This window comes from Stigmatopora argus, chromosome 1, assembly GCF_051989625.1.
Source record: "Stigmatopora argus isolate UIUO_Sarg chromosome 1, RoL_Sarg_1.0, whole genome shotgun sequence".
Classification (NCBI taxonomy): Eukaryota; Metazoa; Chordata; class Actinopteri; order Syngnathiformes; family Syngnathidae; genus Stigmatopora; species Stigmatopora argus.
In genome coordinates this window covers 24,493,368-24,515,450 of record NC_135387.1, presented here as the reverse complement: position 1 = coordinate 24,515,450, position 22,083 = coordinate 24,493,368, and the positions used below count along the sequence as shown (strand labels likewise).

Sequence of the window (22,083 nt, the reverse complement as noted above, 5' to 3'; positions counted from 1 at the left end):
GCGCAGAGAAGACGAGAGTAGTGCGCAATTGCACATGCGCGCAGCTTAGAGGGAACATTGGTTGCAGGGGTTGCTGGAGCCTAACTCAGCTGTCTTTGGGCGAAAGGCAGACTACACCTTAAACTGGTCACCAGTCAGTTGTAGGGCACACAGACAATACAACCACTCACACAGCCACCAAGTGGGAATCGAACCCAAACTCCCCACACCAAAGTCAGGCGGAATAACCACTGAACCATCGGTTGGCTAAGACTTTCATATGATTAATTATTCATTTTTTCCCAAAACGCTATTCTTGCTTGTAGAGAGACCTAAATGTATGATATATATGTTATGGAGATTCTGCCTCTGGTTTGAAGTTTTATGGTAAAATTTCCTGGGAATCATGAATCAGAATGACAAGATTCTATCACTTAATTACTATATGTGAAAAAAAACTGTGACTGTGGGACTTTAAATTCATTTGATGTGGGAGGAGCTGGCAGGGATCATTCACTGTCAGCACTCCAAGATTAAATGGATTTCACTTCTATTGCTGTGGATGGCAATGAAGACCGATTTTTCATTGCCATCCCTTCCAGTTAAAATGAATTTTACAGCTATCATCGCAATTGGCAGCATTTGAGTTAAATACGACAATCACACTCGATGATGATTTTATGGTTCGCATGGATTGTTATGTAACTTAACGACATCCCTTTGCCGCACCTATGCAATGACAATTTACCACCTGGACTTTTGCGAGCCTCGGCTCGGAAATGTTGACTTGTCAGTTTTAGTTAATGAATACAACATTCTTGTATTAGTGTAAATTTACCTGTAGAGGTGCCTGGCTTGTCTGGATTCCTCCGTACTCAGGAAATAGCTGTAGGCCAAAAATTAAGACCACACCGGTTATGATGATAATCGTCATTATATTTGTAATATGAATCATTCATTTGCTCATTTAAGGCTTCAAGGTGAATCATTTGAACTTGGAGAAAACAGCTATTGCTCCATGCGCCTTCTATTTTATATGGTATACAGTAATCCCCCGATTATCTCGGTTAATGTAGACCAGACATGGCTGTGATAGATGAAAAACTGCCAAGTAGGGTCACCCCTATTTAAAAAGAATAATAATATATATATTTTTTTTACTTCAGTGCTGAGTTCTAGTAGCAAGCGGAGGACAGTTGAGTGGTTTCTGCTTGGGAGTTTCAGCGTGAATTTTCACATTTTTGTGTACTTACAAAAAATGTAAACTAAAAAAATAAATTTCCCCCAGAAAAAAATCTGCGATGTCGTGAGGCGGTGAAAATTGAAGGTGCAATATTCGAGGGATTACTGTAATTCCCATTTTAGATTAGATTAGATAATTTTATTCATCCCGTATTCGGGACATTTCATTGTCACAGTAGCAAGAGGGTGAGAATACAGACAGAAAAAGACATTTTAGACATAAATAGATAGGTAATTAATAAGTTAATAAATAAATACATAAATATATATATATATATATATATATATATAAATACATATATAAATAAATAATAAGCATGGAGCTGAAATATATATATACATATATATAAATATACATATACATACATATATACATATATATATAAATAAATATACATACATATATAAATATACATACATATATAAATATACATGAACATACATATATATAAATATACATATATGTACATACACATAGATGTACATGTGCAATTATTTACTATTTTGATATGCCAAAAGAATCTCATGGTGGTGCACCATGTGTTGATTTACATGGATTTTATATTATATAATTAAACTGTGATCAATCTCTGTTTTCGAATTTTCGAAAAATGCCCAAACTAAACAAACTATAATCTAAATCCAAATAGGATCAGCAAGTATTCCTAAATTCAAACAAACTACCTTTTTGATTCCTTCTTGTTACTTAAAAAAATAATAAGAAATCCATCAGTTGTTTTTTAGTCATCATTTACGGTATAAAGGATATCACTTACATCTTTCCGGCTTTCTCATCCAGGGCGCAAAGCGAAGTGACGTCCCAGCTTCCAGATGTCAAAAAACGGGGAGGGATAGACGGAACGCTGTGCTGTGAGGACATTAAAAGTCAAATTCATGATAATTAGGTTTGAGCAAGGAAGGACATTCAATAACTCAGTGAGAAATGTTCCATTCACTAATGAGCCCCACGGGAAGGTCTCACCTTTTAACGGCAAATGCACTTAAGTGTTAATGACAAATAAGACAAAAGGTCCTATGGTAACATTTCTAAAAGCACTATTTCTCTTCTGTTCATTTCCTTTGGTGAGCTGAGGATTAATTGGAGTGGCCAATCAGGAATGTCTTGGTCATGATTTATCTGGAGTGAGGACGAATGTGCAATAAATGCAAACAAGGCAAGGATGCCTGGAAGCAAGTCTTGTTTTACTTCACCCCCGCTGAAGGATTAATGGACAATTTGGAGGAAATAAACACTAATGAGTCTAAGACAGACCTGGGCTGAAAGAGTGGCAATGTGGTTGAACTCTCCGCGGGCACCCTGCTTGGCAGGCAGGATGGCGTAGAACACAGCGCCGTCTTCTGAGAATAGAGGCATGTCCTGCGGAGATTAAAAAGAAAGAGAAAAAAAGCCCCAAACAACAGTTCAAGTCAGCAAAAATACCAAATATTAAATAATGAATAGCAGCATTTCAGTTCAGGTTGAATCCAGAGTTTTTAGGGGTTTTTTTAAGTCGTAATTGTCCACGAGAAACAGAAGTCATGCCTTATTTTCATGTGTTAATTTTCAGAAATTTGAATCTCTAATTAGTTTAGTCCATTTGAAGTCACTGTAATTTATTGGGCGTTTCATGTTTTATTATAAAATATGCAACTGAGGGGGAATATTTGCAATTCTGCGTACCTGCCATTGGCGGTGAATTATATCCGAGGTCATCTTGTGTTTCTTCAGAGAGAATACATTAGAATTGTTAGTGCATTCTAAATATTAAAAATATTAGCAACATAAAAAAAACATACACACAAAAAAATCTAAAATAAACTTGTAGGCAGAATTCAAGCAAAAATACAAATTATATATATATATATAATATATACATATATATAATATATACATATATATAATATATACATATATATACATATATATACATACATATATATATACATATATATACATACATATATATATATACAAATATATATAATATATATGCATATATATACACATATATACATATATATTCATATATATATATATACACACACAGTATACTCTCAATTCTGTAATATATGATGGAAAATGTCATTTTTACAAGTAAACCTTAGTTATTTAATCACACTGTAAATCACCTATTTAACAAATGCACAGAACATCTAATCATCAGCAACATAAAAAAAAACATACACACACACAAAATCTAAAATAAACTTGTAGGCAGAACTCAAGCAAAAATAAAAAAAATATATATATATATAATATATATACATACATATAATATATACATACATATATATATTCATATATATACATATATATACATACATATATATATATATAATATATATATATATGCATATAGATACATATATATTCATATAAATATACATATATATTCATATATATATACACACACAGTATACTCTCAATTCTGTAATATATATGATGGAAAATTTCATTTTTACAAATGTGTCAGTAAACCTTAGTTATTTAATCACACTGTAAATCACCTATGTAACAAATGCACAGAAGATTTAATCATCTAATGTGGCTCGAGCGCTTTTGCGGTGCATTAAAGTGAGTAACTTCCCCTTCTAGTGGAGGATGTATGTAAATATTCCTTGACGTTAAGGGACATTTATCCTCATGCTGCAAAATATATTCTGCTATTTCTATGAGCGTAGTAAACATTGACCAAGCTGAAGAAATTCATTCCGAATGTGACTAATGATGATTACCCACCTCTGCGCACGCCCCCGTGGTGGCTTCGCACACGCAAAGCACCGATTGGTTCTGGGCCCTGTTCAGCCAACGAACGGCCAGCCGGGTGCTGCTGATCCAGGTCACCATGGAGATGTAGCCCTCTCTGCGAAAAAAAACAACAGGACTTGGACATTGTTTTCATGGGACAAATCCCTTCTACAAGGCTGAATTGCTAATGATCAGAAAAATACAAAAAAACGCCAAAAGTTGAGAATTAAGGATTTTACCTGGCTCGGACTACATCAGGAGGCAACATCTCCACAGTGTGTGCCGGCCCATACAGGTTCACAACAAACAGGTTAACTGACGGGATATTGGAGCCGGCCTACAAGCACAATCGATAGACACATTTTTCTGGATATTATATTCCAGAATGACAATTCAATGTTGCTTGGGGACTCAAAACACCCGTGTTTCCAATGGCACGTGAGACATTTGATTCATGTGTTTTGGTTCATCTGTCAATGCCAGAAATGTTCTGTAACATGACAGGCAAAATATGAAATGCTCTTCCACCATTTAGCAGATGGTCAAAGTGTGTTCACACGGTCTCAATTCATAGAACAGAGTAATATTTCAGCTATGTTCGATAAAACAAATTCAGATTAGCCATATAAAGAATTAAGTGTGAGTGGGTCGTTTTTTTTTTAATTTCCATACATAGTATGTACATCGATATATTTAAATTTGATGTCAAATCACGGGCGGCTCGGCGGCTTCACCGTGGGGGACCTGGGTTCAAATCCAACTCGGTCCACCTGTTTGGAGTCTGCATGTTCTCCCTGGGCCTGCGTGGGTTTTATCCGGGTACTCCAGTTTCCTCCCACATTCCAAAAACATGCATGGAGGGCAGCCATAACCCTAACCCTAACCCTAACCCTAACCCCTAACCCCCTAACCCTAACCCCCTAACCCCTAACCCTAACCCTGGCACGAGGTCAGCTGGGATTGGCTCCAGCCCCCCCCGCGACCCTAGTGAGGATGAACCAGTTTAGAAAATGGGAAAATGAGATGAGAGATGTAAAATGACATTTTGTGTGTATCCAATTATGGTTTATATTTTCACCGCAGTCCAATTTCATCTTTTTGCATTATTCAATGAGAATTAAGGTGTTGTATTTTGTTTTATGAAAACTGTATAAATCATAAATATATTTATGATTTTTTTATTAATTTAGATTTAGATTTATTAAGACTGAGTTGTTTGCTATATACACAATATTTAAAGTACAACCTACCTTAGGGTAGGGGAAGATCAAATTGGAGGGATAGAGGCCACCCAAAAATTGTGGTATTTCCATAAGGGGCGTGGCAGAGTTGTTGATGCTGAGGTAAGCCAGCCGAGCGCCATCCATGGACCACCAGTGGGCAGCGTAAGACAACAGCACCTCCTCTTTTCCCCCAAAAAAGATGTAGGCATAGGCAAATTAAAAAACGAAATTCAGCAGCAATTATTTCCATATAATCAACATTTTCATATGGTGTTTGACAAAGCGTTGTATCCTACCTTCGTAGGTCCAATCTGAAAGCCCATTCACCACACGCTTCCGGTCACCGGTGGATGTAAGTCGCAGAGCTTGGCTGGTCACACTGGACTTGTAGTAGATGTCTCCATCGAGAACAAAGGCCTGGCAATGAAACAGAGCCAGCAAATCCTTGGAACGGTGCTTTACCGATTTTATAGCTCACCAAAAAAAGTGAACTCCATCTAAGAAGGAGCACAAATGAAACTATTCCACATGAAATTCTGTTTTTTAACTGTATTAAACATGATTCTTCCTGCTGATGTCCTTTTAGGTCAGGGGTGTCAAACAAACGGCAGGTGGGCTAGATCGGACCCCTCGTGGGCCGCGTCTGGCCGGGGTTGTTTTGCCTGAAAGGCAATTTGTAGCTCATTCTTACTGTACAAACAGAATCAAATACTTTTATTGTTATTTTTCCTGTCTGCAATCACATTGGTTCTTTCGACACCTGCAGTCAAAATGGCGCCGTCAATGTGTTGTTATCAATGAGTTAAGTTTAAAATACCTGAAAATCAACAGGAAGTAACCCATTTAAGCCCAAAAATCAACAGAACCCAACCACCGAACAGGAAGGAACCTGGAAATTCCCCCAAAATCAATGGAAAATGATCAATTTTTTTTACAAAAGTGACTTGTAAGTCACCTAAAATGAAAAGGTGATGATGCAGTTACCGTATTTACTCGCATATAAGCTGCTTTTGTCGGACAAAAAAATGATGACTGGATCGAGGGTACGGCTTACATGCGCATAAAAACACAGACATGCACGAACTTGCAACTTGGCGCTGCCATTACGATGTGACGTCATGACGCATGGCACCGTGACAAAAGACGCAAGAAAATGCGGCCGATACGGTCATTGATGTCAAAATAGAGAAAAGATAAACAGATAAAATTTATTTTGACGTCTGTGAATGAAATTCATGAAAAAAACGTGTCTTGCATAAAACGCGAAATGTTCCCATCACTGCTAGCTCGGGGCACGGCCATCTTAGCAAGGTCGGGGCCAGACGCGAGCGAGTAGACTTGATTTTGAAATAAAACAAAATTCCACCTTGATTTTTTTTCGTTTTATTTCTTGTTCGAAAATGACTATTGGAGTAATATGACCAACGAAAGAATTGAGATATTTTGACATTAAGCAATATGGCTGCAGCTACATTGTAATTTATGTAATTAGAAAGCATCAGGTTCTCATCAAGATAGAAATTTCTTCTTTCAAATTGAATTTGATATTTTGCATTTACAAAGACAGGCATATTAACTTCCTTATGATATAATGTGCTTTTGAAATACCACGTGTGATGATTTTTCTTAAGATTCATACCTGTCAACCTCTGCCGATAACTGCCCTTATAAATGATTATGATTCCCCTTACAAACCCCCCAAAAACCTTACAAACACCGTACGAGTCGTATGGTGTTTGTAAGGTTTTTTTGGGGTTTGTAAGGGGAATCATAATCATTTATAAGGACAGTTATCGGCAGAGGTTGACAGGTATGAAGATTTTTCCTTCAAAGTAACACATTTTTACTCCCTATTAAAACCATGAACATGGAGGTGAAAATTGGGAATCAGGGGGCGGCTTATACGCGAGAAATTGTAAAATTCTACAATTTGAAGGCAATTTTAAGAGTGCGGCTTATACGCGAGTAAATCCGGTAACTCATTGCCTGTCACTGACAACAATAGATGTTCCTTTCACCTACATTGGCAGTGGATGCTCATCTTTCAGTGCCATTGACGTCTAGCGACGTGAATGGCGGCCAGTCAATTAACTTTTTGGGCCAAAAATAAACAAATCATGGGAGATTGAGCTGGCACGCACGTGTCCCGCAAACCAATCAGAGTTTGACGCCCCCTGCTCCAGGTGAACACAGGTGACATATTCAAATCCTGTCATACCATCTGGTTCCCCTGAGGTCCCCAGGTAGCATACTGCAACTTGGCCTCCTCCTCCAATCGATCCCTGCAAAACACACAAAGCATCAAACATCATGCCACCGTTTTGGGCCAGTATCCCGCTCTCCAATTTCCACAGTTGCTACATAACCTGGCCTGAAAGATGCTCTCATGTCTGAGCAAGATGCAGAGAACGGGAAAGAAAAAGAGAGAAAATGGAGTTGGCTCATGCAGGGGTGCAACATCTCCAATCCCTCCTTTGGCTTGGCTGCCTTGGCAAGAAAAACCTCCCAATTACCATCAGAAGACGGTCGGTTTCACGGCTTCGCTTGCCATTCCTTTTGTGAATAGGTCCCCGGAGGATCGGCTTTCCCTTATCATTCACGTAATGTTGACAATGAGTCTCAGGCAGTGGAATCTGAGGAGAGAACGCTAATGAATGAATGTAATATGTCTGACGCAAGCACCAGGCTCGGATTGGATGAGAGGAGTTTGTCAGTCTGCACGTCTGCCGCCGGCATGCAGCCCATGCATTGGCATTCAGGGGTCCACCTACCCGGTGGCCACGTTGTAGATAGCAAAGGTGCCTGTGAAAGACTGAGAGAACACCTGAAAGAGGTAGAGGAGATCACGCAGAGGCGGAGCTTGGCTGCACAGGCTTATTAACGTATAGCAAAACTCCACACAGGTGGACCAACCCGGATTAGAATCCAGGAGCCCAGAGCTGTGAGGCCGACGTGCAGACCATACAAGCTGCCGGGCCGCTTGCTATGATGTTAAAATACTCAAATAAGTCACATGACTTGTATTTACTTATTTATTTATTACTTATTTATTATTATTTATTTATTTATTGAATTAAATGCTTTCATTGTCATTATACTACTAGTATTATGAAATTTAAGCCTTTACCACAAAGTGCACAAATAACAACAACAAACGGACAAATAAATAAGTAATAAATAATAATAAAATAAGTAAATAAATAATAAATAAATAAGTAGTCAACACAATAAGTAGTCATAACATAAATAAGTAGGGAAGTGTTCGTTTGTTGTGTTGACTACTTATTTATTGATTATTTGTTTGTCTATTTTTTGTTGTTGTTATTGTGCACTTTGTGGTGAAGCTTTAAATCTCATTATACTTGTATAATGACAATAAAAGCATTCAATTCAATTCATCATAAAGCTTTCATATTTTGGGTCGAATTTGCCCATCTCACCAAAATGTCTGCACAATGAGGCACTTGCACCGACATCATCAAATTAGCCGAAAGGAAGTTGCATTTTAAGGTTTTAGCCATAGCAACTAGTTAGCTAACTGCATGGCGCCATTACCCAATCATTAAATGTCCACTGTATACAATGTACAGAATTATTTAATTAGTGAACATTCCCCCAAAAAATAGCAGGATATTACGACATCAGTGCACATTTACTTTACATTTTTTCTCGTCACTTTTGTATTTTAAAGCAATAGTTCTGTACTTGACAGGTGATCATGAACAAAATCAAGTCTGAAAAAGGAAACATTCAATCACAGCGATGGTAAAGTTAGAAAGTTTCTTCTGCTAAGTTCACATTGCAACTAAAAGCCTTCACAGTGAGATCTATACTGGTCAAATCTAGTGTCACAAGCATCAGCAGATCCTAGAATCATTAAATTAACACGTCCAGGAAGACTAATGACCAGCATCTTTGTGTCTGCGTGTGCATTTGTGTGTGAAAGTGTGTGTTTTGACTGCAATTGATTGCCGTATCACCTGATGAATTCAAGACGATAGATACATTGATTCTTACCATTCCGCTCGGTGGGTTTCAGACTAAAAAAAAAGGCAATCTGCCCGTTGGCCTTTGCGAGCCTTTCGGCAATCGAGTCCTTACAGAAATTAAATGTCACGTCCCAGACAAACCAGAAGAAGGGATATTGGATTTGTCTCTTGGTTTGGGAGTGATGCAAGGTTGAGGCTGCAAGGGATACGGGGAGGTCAATTGGGAGCCTCGGGAAAAGAAATGGGAAAATAATTGAGCAGACATATCCGGGTCCGAGCGTGAGGTGTGGCCAGACTTCAAGGTTAAAATTCCCAACAAAATGCAGAGCGGACCAAACAGTGCACTGAAAAAACAAGCCTTGAGTATTTCCTATTCATGTTAAAAATGGATGTTTATGTTCTTGAATTGGTGTCAAAATGTTCAGTACAATGAATGATGCATTGATTTCCCTTTTAAAAGAAGAACATGTAATCTACTACACTACAACTCACAAGAATATGTCTTTGGTCCTGTTTGTGTGTCATTCGGGATTTTTTTATTCTTACTGGACAAAGCATCGCAAAATTGCTTTCGAGTTTATATTTAGTTTAGTTTCTATTTTCCAAGCATTCTTTTAATTTTTCAACAATTTGATCTCAGGACAGGTACATTTGCATGAGTGAAATCCATGTTTTTTTAATTAGTGTTTGGATTTTTGTCCTCCTGTTCTGGAATAAACTAAGAAGAACAATTCCTTGCTCATACGTGCCCTTGAGAGTAAAAGAGGATCAATTGCTTTTTCTCTAACTCCAACTAACTCTCTGCACTATTATTTAACTCCCAAAAGTAGACACTATCCTCTAGTGCGAGGAAAATCAAATTAATCTCCAATTGTGACTTGCCTTTTTTCCCCAATTCATGTTTGTGTTATTGTTCCTAAACTATAAACCTTTCAGATATATTTGGCAGATCCAAGCCGCGATGTGTTGAATCTGCGATAGTCGATCCTCAAAGTGGCGAGGTATTACTGTACTCCTACATTTTAGAGACCCAATAGATTTGTTAGTTTAGGCGCTTCTGTGGATTGAAAACACCTAACAATATTCGTTATTCCCCCGTTATGTACCTGTGAATAAAACATCATCGTATACGAATATTTACCGACCACATTCAAGTCACTGGGAGCGTGACTTCCCTTCAAAATGATTGCCATTTTATTTTTACTGTCTTCACTCCATAAATTCCCTGCTCCCCTTTTCGGAATCTGCAGCGGTATACAGCCTACGTTCTTTTGTAATGAATCTACCGCCTCCCTTTCACCTCTTTCCAAGTAATTTGGTGTACATTCGTACCTCTACTTACGAAATTAATTGGTTCTAGAACTAAGTTGAAAATTTCGTAAGTAGAGCAATACTGTACAGACGCTCCCCTACTTACGAACATTCGAGTTACGCACAACGGTACATACGAACATGTCTGCGCATATGGCATATGTCGAAAAATGTTCGGAAAGAGATGCTGTAAGTTAGATTTTGTATTGCGCGCCTTTTTCCGAGTAGTGCTTCTTTCCGACGCTAATACCAACGCTTGGCGCTGTGAGAGGCAGGAGGCTCAGCAACGTGCTGAGGAGGAGGAAGAAACGCCTGTCCCCATGAAGAAATTCGAGACGAAACTCATCGCACTCTTCGAGCAGCAAGACCCAAATATTGAACGTTGCACAAAGGTTGCAAATCAATTGAATGATGCCATACAGTGCTACCTCATCATTTATGATGAAAAAAAGAAGAAAACTGTGCAATCGTAGTTAGATCGCTTCTTTCGGCCAGTTTCTAGTAAATCCTCCAAGGAAGATACTCATCAACCCTCATCTTCTTCCCCTCGACCCTCAACTTCTTCCTACATTGAAGTTACGGAGGAGGAAGTAACTTTTGAAGCCCATTCCAGCGGCGACAAAGACCCTCTCATGATATAAAATCCTCCTCTTCCTCCATCATCTCCTTAAGCATCGAGTACATCTTCCAAAAGTAAGTTAAACTTCATTTTATTTATCTTATTACGTACATGTACATACTGTGATACTTATACAAGCCTTAAACATACTTATATAAACCTTCAATATACTTATATAGGCCTTAAACATAAATTATAATACAAAATATAGCACTGAAGCAACTTACGAACAAATTAACCTTATGAACAATCGTTCGGAACGTAAGTAGGGGAGCGTCTGTATATGTAAATACGGTCCTATCTCTACTTACGAATGCCCCCAGGTACAACATTTTCAAGTTACGAAGTTTTTTATATGCAAATGAGTTACTCGAGATATGAAAAAGATCTATGTTACGAAATCCCCCAAAAAGTAAATGTATTTCCTTATCCGTCATTTTATTTTGAAAATATTGTCGCAGATGCATTGATTCTTTAGAACAGGGATCGGGAATCTTTTTGACAGAGAGAGCCGTAAACAATTCATATTTTCAAATATTATTCCTTGAGAGACATACTCAGAAATTAAATTACTGCTCGAAAAATGTGCGCCCTCATTTCACCCCTTTTAAAGTAGAAAAACTCTCTGAATTCTTTTGACAACATTGTTACGCTGTCGCTAATCACTGTATGCATAAAGAGTCATCTAATTAAAAAATGATGATTAAAGCGGCGCTAGATGTAGCGTCAATGTCAGTGCTGACTTGATGCTCCTATCGGTGCGTTCAGAACTCCATATATTAACTGAACGGTTATCTGGGAGCCATATGCACCCACCAAAAGAGCCACATAATGCTCCCGAGCCATAGGTTCCCTACCCCTGCTTTAGAACCTCGCTACCCTCTACTGGGCTGTCATTTTATCGCTCTCATTCTATCTCATATAATGACAATAAAAGCATTCAATTCAATTCAATTCAATTGGCTGTCTCACAACAACCACTATCCATGTTTCAAGATTCTCTCTAACATACCTGTCCACCTTGGCTAAATGCTCCCCTTAATCTCATCTCATTTTCTGAACCGCTTTATCATCATAAGGGTCACGGGGGGTGCTGGAGGATATCCCAGCTGATTATCAGGCACGAGGCGGGACACACCCTGAATCGGTGGCCAGCCAATCGGATGGCACGAGGAGACAGAACCATTCACTCTCACACTCATACCTAGGGACAATTCAGAGTGTCCAATCAGCCTACCGTGCATATCTTTGGAATGTGGGAGGAAACCGGAGGACCCGTATAAGGCCCACGCAGGCCCGGGGAGAACATGCAAACTCCACACAGGTGGACCGACCTGGATTTGAACCCAGGTCCCCCACTGTGAGGATAACGCACTAACCACTCATTAATGAATACAATTCCCTTTATTAAGCGATGAAAAAATGCACAAATGCAACGCGCCACATACTTTCAGCGACATCTACAGAATCTTGAATTTAGTGCATTCTGTTGGGGCACCCCGTCCACTTGGGAAAATTTTATTTATTATCACCCAGCAGGCTTCCCTGAAAGCCTAATGGAAAAGCAACTTTTTTTGCACAGCTTCCTGAATGGCTGTCCTCCCACTCGCACCTTTGCCGTTTCCAAACACTAATCTCACCGATGGATTTTAACTGGAGGGTATATCTAGTCGCGGAATCCTATTTTCACCAAGACCGCCACCCCCGACGTCCCCCAATTCCACCACTGCTACTTCCTCTCTTGCTCTCCTCTCTGCTGTAAACTGCACAAGTCAGCATAAATTGCCCCGAGAGAGACAGAAAAAAAACACGAGTGGGGGAGCAGCATAGGGAATCGGGTGGGTTTCTTCACGCAAAGACGAACGGTGGGCTCATCCTGTAACTGCGGAATGCGTGATTGAAGGTGACGGCTTCCATCCCACCTGCCACCCCTGTCTTTGGATCTCTTGCATTGTGGGGGCATACCAATGACGGTGGCAAGAGCCCAAGAAAAACAAAGGGGGGCGTCAGCATCCATTTCTGACAGCACTTCTCATATTTAGGGTGGCGAGTCAACTGAATTTGGAGAAGAGATGGCGTACTGACAGTCAATTGCCTTTACAGCAAAATACACAATAAAAGTAATACCTCGACATACGAGCAATTTGAGATACGAGTAAAATTTCAAGCAAATATTTACCTTGAGATACGAGACAAATGTTGATATACGTGCATACAGCAGACGCGAGAGGCTGATCATAAGAACATCATGGACACTGGTTTCTGGTCGCAACTCCCTCGTGTAATGTCTCTACGAGCACTGGGCGGAGCGTTGTTTTTTTACCGTTAGTGCAGAATGGCGGAGCTTGCTTGCTAATACGAGAGGAGTATACTAATCATCATTGACTAGACAAAAGCCTAATTGTCATCATACCCAGCTCCGTATGACGAAATTTTAGACTTTTAAGTGTGCCCTATGTGAGTAAATATATGCTCGTTGGCAAGTGGTCGTGCGTTATCCTATTGTGAGGACATTTGTGTGCATCATTTCGGGAATATTTTGAAGGGGAGACAAAAGCAAACAACACTCGATAGGTTCCTTTTAAAACCAGCTGAAAGTCAGGGTGGAGGCGGGGCAAATAGAGCCAAGGGAGAAGAAATGTATAAAAATTTAAAACAAAATTTGAATTAAGTTTAGTGTAAGGTTAGAATAAACTTATTTTGAATGTATCTGTAACGTAATCCAAGTTCATTTAAATTTGTTTATGTTATGTTACGAGCGCGTTGCCGTGCAAAAAGCTCCAGCACCCCCTGCAACCCTTGTAAGGATAAGCGGTTCAGAAAATGAATGAACTACAAATCAAGGAAATGCGAACAAATATACAGCTGTGGTCTTGATTCTTATGATGAATATGGTAAGCTTTATATTTACATACAAAAAGACTAGGAAACCGTAGCTGAATCAATTATAAACCAATTATACAATCAATTATAAAGAGAGGTACTAGCCTCATTCCGCCCAAACTTTTTTTTAATTAAAGTGTCTATGTTTTGAGGAAAACGTCCGAGCCTTTGCAAAGCAGCTTAAAAAAATACTACAAAAATCCACTTTATTTATATGAGTCACCTAACCATGCCATATATGCCAGTTTTTAATTAGTGACTCCCCACGGACCCTTCATCTCCTTTATAGTACCACCTCCTGCTGCCCATGACAGTCTTTCCAAAGAGGTTATTTCATTCTTTCTAACTCTCCTGCCAGGGGTTGTCTTAAATATTCAGCTCCCCATGTCGTTTCGCTGACGTTTTATTGAGCCAAAGTGCAGTTCGGTATGCTTGAGTTGGGACAGGGCATCGTTTTTTAGGATGTGAGCCGCGACTGCTGGGGTGGCTGAGAGCATCGGAGTACTGGCTCGCCATAATAAAATGTTGAAGCAACTGCAAATTATGAACCCTGGAAAATAACTTAGAAATGCTCATAGTATAAAGTTTATGAGATGAAACATTTATGAACTGAAACATTTCATACACTTAACATAAGCAATTTGTCCTCTTTTGTGCACGCTTGCCAATGGATTAGCATTGCACTTCATGATGAAATAAGGCTGATTCGGCCAAACTTAGTTGTGACATCAATTCACCATTATTAATACTGTTGATCAGGGTTAATAATTTAAGACTGTAAGGCCTGGGAGAAGATTAAAAAAAAAATCTGAATGATCTGTTTTGGTATCGTCAAAAAACGAGGACTGGGTATACTGGGCAAGGTGGCAAAGATTGGCGTTTAATTATCCCAAAAATAATATATTTAGTTTGAGTCTGATTTATTTGATAAGGGACAGCACATTTAATGAACTATCTATATTCGTGTTAATGAACATATACAGTAATCCCTCAATTATCGCGGTTAATGTAGACCAGACATGGCCGCGCTAGACGAAAAACCGCGAAGTAGGGTCACCCCTATTTAAAAATAATAATAATTATTATTATTATTTTACTTCAGTGCTGAGTCCTATTAGCAAGCGGAGGACAGGGAAGTGGCTTCCGCTTGAGAGTTTCAGCGTGGATTTTCACGTTTTTATGAAATTGAGAAAAAAAATGTAATTAACAAAACAAAAATCTCCCCCAGAAAAATAAACGCGATGAAGTGAAGCCACGATAATCAAGGGATTACTGTATATGTAAATATGCAAGATTGTAGTCGTGGGCTAATTTCCATCTTTTGTCCCTTGTGGAGGTACAAGATAAACGATGACACAGTCGACACACACACACACACACACGTAGCACAATTTTAAACAGTGTCGCGATTGCAATTTTGTTCGTCTAACAGCCAGGCTTTAAGATGATTGGCTTAGAGGGTCAGAGACGGGAGTTCACGTATGTTAATTGGTATTGAGTTCCAGTTATGTGCGGCGTGGACAGAGAAGGTGCTTTGGCTGAAAGCACAATTTTTGAAGGGAACTACACAGTCACCTCTAGAGCCAGCCCTTGATGATTTGCTGGAATTTTTTGTGTTGGAAGAGTTTGTAAACTATGGTGGCATCTGCATATTTAACAGTGTTGTTCAAGTTCAGGCATTTGTGTTTTTTTTATATCTGACAGTGCTGGTGCGTTTTTGGCTTTTTGTATAATATAATATAATATAATCGGACATAGGCCCTGTCGTCATCATCAACAACAACAACAACAAAAAGCCTACTTGTCATCACACCCAGAAACTGCGTATGACGAAATTGGTGATATAGCTTGGTTATTGGTTATAATTGGTTATATAGATGAATATAGTTGAAAATGTGCACCAAAGGTAAATGCACAATTATTAAGGTGGTACCTGACCCAATAATTTCAGAGGCGGCAATATGCATTTAAAAGTATTGCTCCAACCACCATACAGCCCAAAATTTAGTTAGCCTAGCCGAGTGAGGAGTGGAAATAGAGTGGAACCTACTGATTGGAGGTTGATTTGCAGTCTTGGGAAAGAACTCACCGGTTTAATGTTGTAAGCCAGTAGTACAAAGCTCTTGTCTGAAGAAACTTGAAATTTTGTGGCACTCAGGTCCTGTAAAATATATACCAAACAAAAAGATCACACCACAAATAATTTGTCACCAAAGTATGATCTTTATTTAATGTAACAGAAGACGACGTGATTTAAAAATGAGCAAAACAAATCTGTAATTTTTTTACCAAAAAAAAAACGGTATTTTTTTTACCAAAAAAATCTGTATTTTTTTTACCCCAAAAAAATCGGTAATTTTTTTACCAAAAAAATCGGAAATTTTTTTACCAAAAAAAAAGGTAATTTTTTTAAACCAAAAAAATCATTTTTAACAGCCCCTCCCATTCGTTACACCTGAACGATGGAGCTCCCCAAGACTCTATCCCAGGATCTTTTGTAGTTTATTGTTTTTCATTATTCATGATAAAAATTTGTTGCTGTGGACATTTGAAAATGGTTTAGCAACAGGCTTCCCAAGGGCAACAAAATATTAGAAGATATTGGAATATTTAGTTTTTTGTCCTTCCTTCTGCAGGGTTTCAACACTTCCTCACAGGGTATCCCACCGGTGCTCCTAGTGCTTATGACTTTGTGTTCATTTATTTGGGAAGACCCAAATTGCACCTTTTGGTGCACACCCTATACCCACATACTTTATCTCCAGCCTGACAACAGCAGCCCGCAGTGACCCACATACTGTGAGAATATATGTGTCGCACTCAGGCGGTGTTAGGAGCGATGATGCGCTTACTGTGTAAAAAAAGAAAAGAAGAAAAATCCACTCTGTCGAGTAAAAAGAGAAGCCAAATCCTGTCACGCTACCCAAAAAGAATATTCCCCAACTGAACAAAGTTGTATCTTAATGATACCCAAATCATCGGGTTTGTCTGACATAAATTTGAAAGATACTCCTACAAAATTGGAATTTCTCAATCAATCACATCAATCAAACAAAGCTTCACAATGACTTATGTGTCTTTTTTATAGCAGATTTATATATATTAAGTATCAAATCATAGCTTACCGTTCGAGGTATTTGAGAACTCGGCCGCCATGTTTGTGTGCGTGTGCGGTCGATTGGTCGCCGTCTTTTGGTCGCCGGTCTTTTGGTCGCCGGTCTTTTGGTCGCGGTCTTTTGGTCGCCCCGACCACGACAACGGGCGACCAAAAGACCGGCGACCAAAAGACCGACGACCAAAAGACCGGCGACAAAACAAGGTAAAACAACACGGTCTACGCAGCAATAAAAGCCAACAATGGCCATGAGCAGTTTCACTGAGCCGACGTATAAGAGTTTGTATGTACATGCGTTGTCCCTTTAAGAAGCTACGTCAGTCAGGGTCTTAACAAGTTCTCCAACAAAAAACAATAAAAGTCCAGGGAAATTTGGAGCTTTTCTTTAGTCTAATAATTACTAGGGCATTAAGTATGACTTAATAGTAAGTCGCAGTTTGTATTTAGGGAATTTGAGCAACGATTTAAATGGTAATTATTACTTACCTTCCGGGCGACCAAAAGACCAGCGACCAAAAGATCGGCGACCAAAAGACCGGCGACCAATCGACCGTGTACCGTTTGTGTGTGTGACTATAAGAAATATGTGCAACACTAACCATTGAGGTGTTATCCAGCAGGGTGGTTGTCAGGTTGTTGTTGAGGTTGAACGATAAGACGTGGCCTTCTCTGCTCTGCAGAACCACTTCATTTTCTGCCATTATGAAAGAGGACATACAAGTTGACTTTTTTTAAAATGCGTAGACAAATTTAGTGGCGTGCCTAGGGTGCCTCCACCAAGCGTGAAATTTCTGCCCATTTCTGAAAATGTATTCTGTGAGCAAGCTGTTTTGCACGTCCGTGCTCATGGTTTCCAACACAGGGGCCAATTTACATGGCCTCCCTTTGACCTCCCTTTTGGCGTTGTATTTAAACACAATGCTGCATAACTGGTTAATCAGCGGTTCATTGCAACACCGCTTAATCACTCAGGTAAAACTATCAGTGGGTGAACCTAGTGAATTGTCCTTCACAAGGATAAAAAATAGCCTGAATATCAAAGGATCAAAAAGCTGCAAGATTACCGTATTGTCCCGAATATAAGACGATCCCGATTATAAGACAAAGGCCTATTTTTCAAGACTCAATCTTGAAAAAATACTTTTTGAACACCAAATTCTATTTTTATACAGAAAATAATGACAGTGCATATGGAACAAATGATTATAACAATATATTCGGGAGAAAAGCATGTTATTTTGCCTCATTCAAATCATGCAAAAAGTGTCTATCTTAATATCTGAACATTAAAATAAATAAACTAAAGTGCAATCATATTTGCAAATGAATGGCTTCAGGTTTTTTAAATGTAAATTAACCAATCTACTGTGATGAACAACAAAATGGCAATAACTGCATTAACCATCAAAGTGTTCAGCATTCACCTTAAAGATATCTGGCCCCATCTAGCGTTGTGAATGGGTATAATGTCTAGGCCAGTCTTTTTTCAACGCAAAAAAACACCGTCTTATATTCGGGTAGATATCTTTGGCTGAAAGCACTGACACACATTTGTCATTGGTGTAAATTTAAACTTGCTCGCACCACCTGTCAGTTAGCTACGTCGCTGTCACTCATCACGTGATGAACTATGAAATTAATATGCCAACTGAGGGGCCTCATTTAATTCTACATGGGCCATAGAATACTCTTTTGTAAACAAAGTCGCAAAGGTGACTTCCAATTATGATGCATACTTTGCTGCTGTGATGTTGTTAAGGGAGAGACATGCTAGCAGAAATGGATTTTCAATGCAAATTGAATTAGCTCATCCGAAGCCATAAATGTTCTACTTTGTTATGCAATTGGGATGCATCAACAAAATAATAAAAAAAAAGTGTGAGGCAATTTTTACTTTCACTGAAATATTCATATTCTGTCATACCTAGTTATATCATGGATAACTTGTCTTGTGGTAAACAAATCACTGCATTATGACAAAACTAATGTTACCATGAAGATATTGTTTCAGGGGTTATGCTTGAGGGCGGCCCGGTGGAGCGAGTGGTTAGCGCAACGGCCTCACAGCTCAGGGGTCCTGAGGTCAAATCCAGGTCGGTCCACCTGTGTGGAGTTTGAATGTTCTCTCGGGGCATGCGTGGGTTTCCTCCGGGTACTCCGATTTCCTCCCACATTCCAAAAACATGCATGGTATGCTGATTGGACACTCTAAATTGCCCCTAGGTAAGGGTGTGAGTGTGCATGGTTGTCTGTCTCCTTGTGCCCTACGATTGGCTGGCCACCGATTCAGGGTGTCCCCCGTCTCTGGCCCGGAGTCAGCTGGGGTAGGCTCCAGCACCCCCCGTAACCCTAATGAGGATAAAGCAGTTCAGAAAATGAGATGAAATGAGATGGGATTATTCTCACTAAATTCCACAAGGTGTTTTCCTTGTGGAATTGCTTACCCAAGCCACCTCCATGTTGGGATCATGGGCAAACTATTGAAGTACTTTCACAGTTTCCTGCAGACTTCGTTCAAGCATGGGATAGAAATGATCAATGATTCCACCTACCTTGGTCATTTTGTTTTGGACATCATTCAAAATCAATAGGCTCTGTGTTGCCTTAATGGTTGATATGTGTTAAAATAAATGATCAGTACGACAGGATAACAGCTAATCGTCACATTTCTATTTTATGAAGAAAGATCTCTCTTGTTCATTCATGACTTGACGCACTCATTTCAGGTTATTGATGTAGCTGAGTCGGCAAACCACAGCGTGAATCGGATTGAATTAAGCTCTCGGAGTAACGGAGAACGATCCTTACCCGTCAACCAGGCCACGCATGGATTGTGAACTTTGAACTCTTCGCTCTCCAGGTCTTCCATGGTAAGAAGAACGCGGCGCAGCAACTGTGTTTCATCTGAAAATGAGATGATACATGAATGGAATTGCCAAGTATTTTTACAGGTTTTATCTATACTACTTTTATAGTGGTTATATTTTTGCACTTCAGAGAAATTGCTTGAAATCTGCAGTGTTTTCATGATGACGGCCAGTTTGACTCTGGAAAAGAATGTCGGTATTTCGATGACTTATTTTGAGCTTTGCTTACCAGGAGTGAGGAGAGCAACGGAGAGAATGACCAATGACATGACAGCCAGTATCACCATCAAGGCGATCCCAATTCCCTTCCAGTTGCGAGGTGGTCCATCTGAACTCCCCAGCTCCTGTCCCCAAAAGAGATCAGATACTTTTACTTTCACAGTGGAACAACGACATCTTCTTCCAAATGGCTTCCTTGTCCAGATGAAAGATGGATTCGCTTCTTTATCAGATCAGACTCGCAAATGTCTCAGCAATTTTATCGGCTATCACTCCGTGCACTTCATTTAGCTTAACTGAACGACGGGCAAAGTAATGCTGCTCCAATCTAAAGTGATGCGTGTGTAGCACTTGGAATTTTAATGACGCAGATTTATTATGCACTTTAGACTTTGGCGTGTTCTCCTCGGGGCTGCATGGGTATCCTCTGGATATTCTGGTTTCCTCCCACATTCCAAAAACATGCATGGTAGGCTGATTGGACACTCTAAATTGCCCCTAGGCATGAATGTGAGTATGAATGGTTGTTTGTCTCCTTGTGCCCTGCGATTGGCTGGCCACCAATTCCATGACCGGACATTTGGTTGCTGGACGTTTGGTAGCCGGACGTTTGGTAGCCGGATGTTTGGTCGCCGGACGTTTGGTCACCCGGACGTTTGGTCGATGGACGTTTGGTCGCCCTGTTGAATATAATTTTGAGAGCTGGTTTCAACAGTAGATATTTAGATATTAAACTCTCTCTCATGAATATAATTTTGAGAGCTGGTTTCAACAGTAAACTCTGTCATGTTGTCAAACGTCCAGCGACCAAACGTCCGGGCGAACAAACGTCAGGCCGACCAAACGTCCGGCGACCAAACGTCCGAGTACCACCAATTCAGGCGGTGCCCCGCCCCTGGCCCAGAGTCAGGGGGGATAGGCTCCAGCACCCCCCGCAACCCTAATGAGGATAAAGTGGTTCAGAAAATGAGATGAGACTTTGGCGTTATTCCCTCATTTTTTTTGCACATCTCATAGATTGCCTTCATAAGATTAACAACAAATACCCTACAAAAATGCTATGATACATCATATATTGCAACACTGCTGCATGCAAGTTATCATCAGTCCCAATTGGTTTTGTTCCGTTGACATCGCCGACTGGATCCCGAGGACTTCAATCATCCCACGTAGGTTAAACTCCGCATTTATTATGTCTCAGTCGCCCCGGCGTTCAGTGCCAGGAACGTGGGCAGGCAGGCCGGAAGCAAAATGCAAAACAGATTGCAGCCCCTCCTTGCTCCACGGGGCATTGCGGCTCTATTTCCGAATCTTTTATAAGAAGCAGCGGGTGGATAGCGCCTCGGGCTCGCAGTTCGGAGATCGAGGCTTCAATTCTTCTTGTGTGGTGTTTGCCTGTTCCCCCGGGCATGTGTGGATTTTCTCCGGGTACTCGGGTTTCCTCCCACATCCCCAAAACATGCAGAGTAGCCTGGTTGAACACTCTAAATAGTGTGACATGCTAAAGTGTTTTAAAGTGTTTAAGTTATTAACGATTGCATGTTGGGGATGTACAACTAGTTTGGATTGAGTGTTTATCGGTGTTCGATTATTGATGCCTTGATCCACAGGGCAAGTGTGACGTGTTAAAGTGTATGTCGGTGTTCGATTGTTGATGCCTCATGCATATTTCTCCCTGTGTTTCAAGATAAAATGCAGGGTGCAACAATAGCACCGAGCTATAATTGGGATAGGCTCCAGCACCACCATGACCACCCGTGAGGCTAAGCAGTTCAGTAAATGAATGAATGATAATACACACTTAAGTATATTAAATATTGGCAACTAACATGCTTTCACAAATGCAACAGTTCATAAACAAACAATTTGATCAAGAAATGCAGCGTG

General features: G+C 39.8%; 1 protein-coding gene across 1 annotated transcript in view; it reads right to left on the bottom strand.

The window, feature by feature from the left end:
* Nucleotides 1-20,649, bottom strand: part of LOC144079271 (inactive dipeptidyl peptidase 10) — a 28,838-nt gene extending 8,189 nt beyond the window's left edge. The window contains exons 1-15 of the mRNA XM_077607940.1: nucleotides 20,581-20,649; nucleotides 20,207-20,321; nucleotides 19,919-20,014; nucleotides 17,710-17,804; nucleotides 16,085-16,156; nucleotides 7,965-8,017; nucleotides 7,412-7,475; nucleotides 5,490-5,610; nucleotides 5,221-5,375; nucleotides 4,210-4,307; nucleotides 3,962-4,085; nucleotides 2,903-2,944; nucleotides 2,495-2,599; nucleotides 1,998-2,089; nucleotides 818-865 (exon numbers count right to left, since the gene is read on the bottom strand). Coding sequence (XP_077464066.1) covers nucleotides 818-865; nucleotides 1,998-2,089; nucleotides 2,495-2,599; nucleotides 2,903-2,944; nucleotides 3,962-4,085; nucleotides 4,210-4,307; nucleotides 5,221-5,375; nucleotides 5,490-5,610; nucleotides 7,412-7,475; nucleotides 7,965-8,017; nucleotides 16,085-16,156; nucleotides 17,710-17,804; nucleotides 19,919-20,014; nucleotides 20,207-20,321; nucleotides 20,581-20,649 — 1,349 coding nt within the window. The remainder of the gene's footprint in view (nucleotides 1-817; nucleotides 866-1,997; nucleotides 2,090-2,494; nucleotides 2,600-2,902; nucleotides 2,945-3,961; nucleotides 4,086-4,209; nucleotides 4,308-5,220; nucleotides 5,376-5,489; nucleotides 5,611-7,411; nucleotides 7,476-7,964; nucleotides 8,018-16,084; nucleotides 16,157-17,709; nucleotides 17,805-19,918; nucleotides 20,015-20,206; nucleotides 20,322-20,580) is intronic.
* Nucleotides 20,650-22,083: the final 1,434 nt, after the last annotated feature.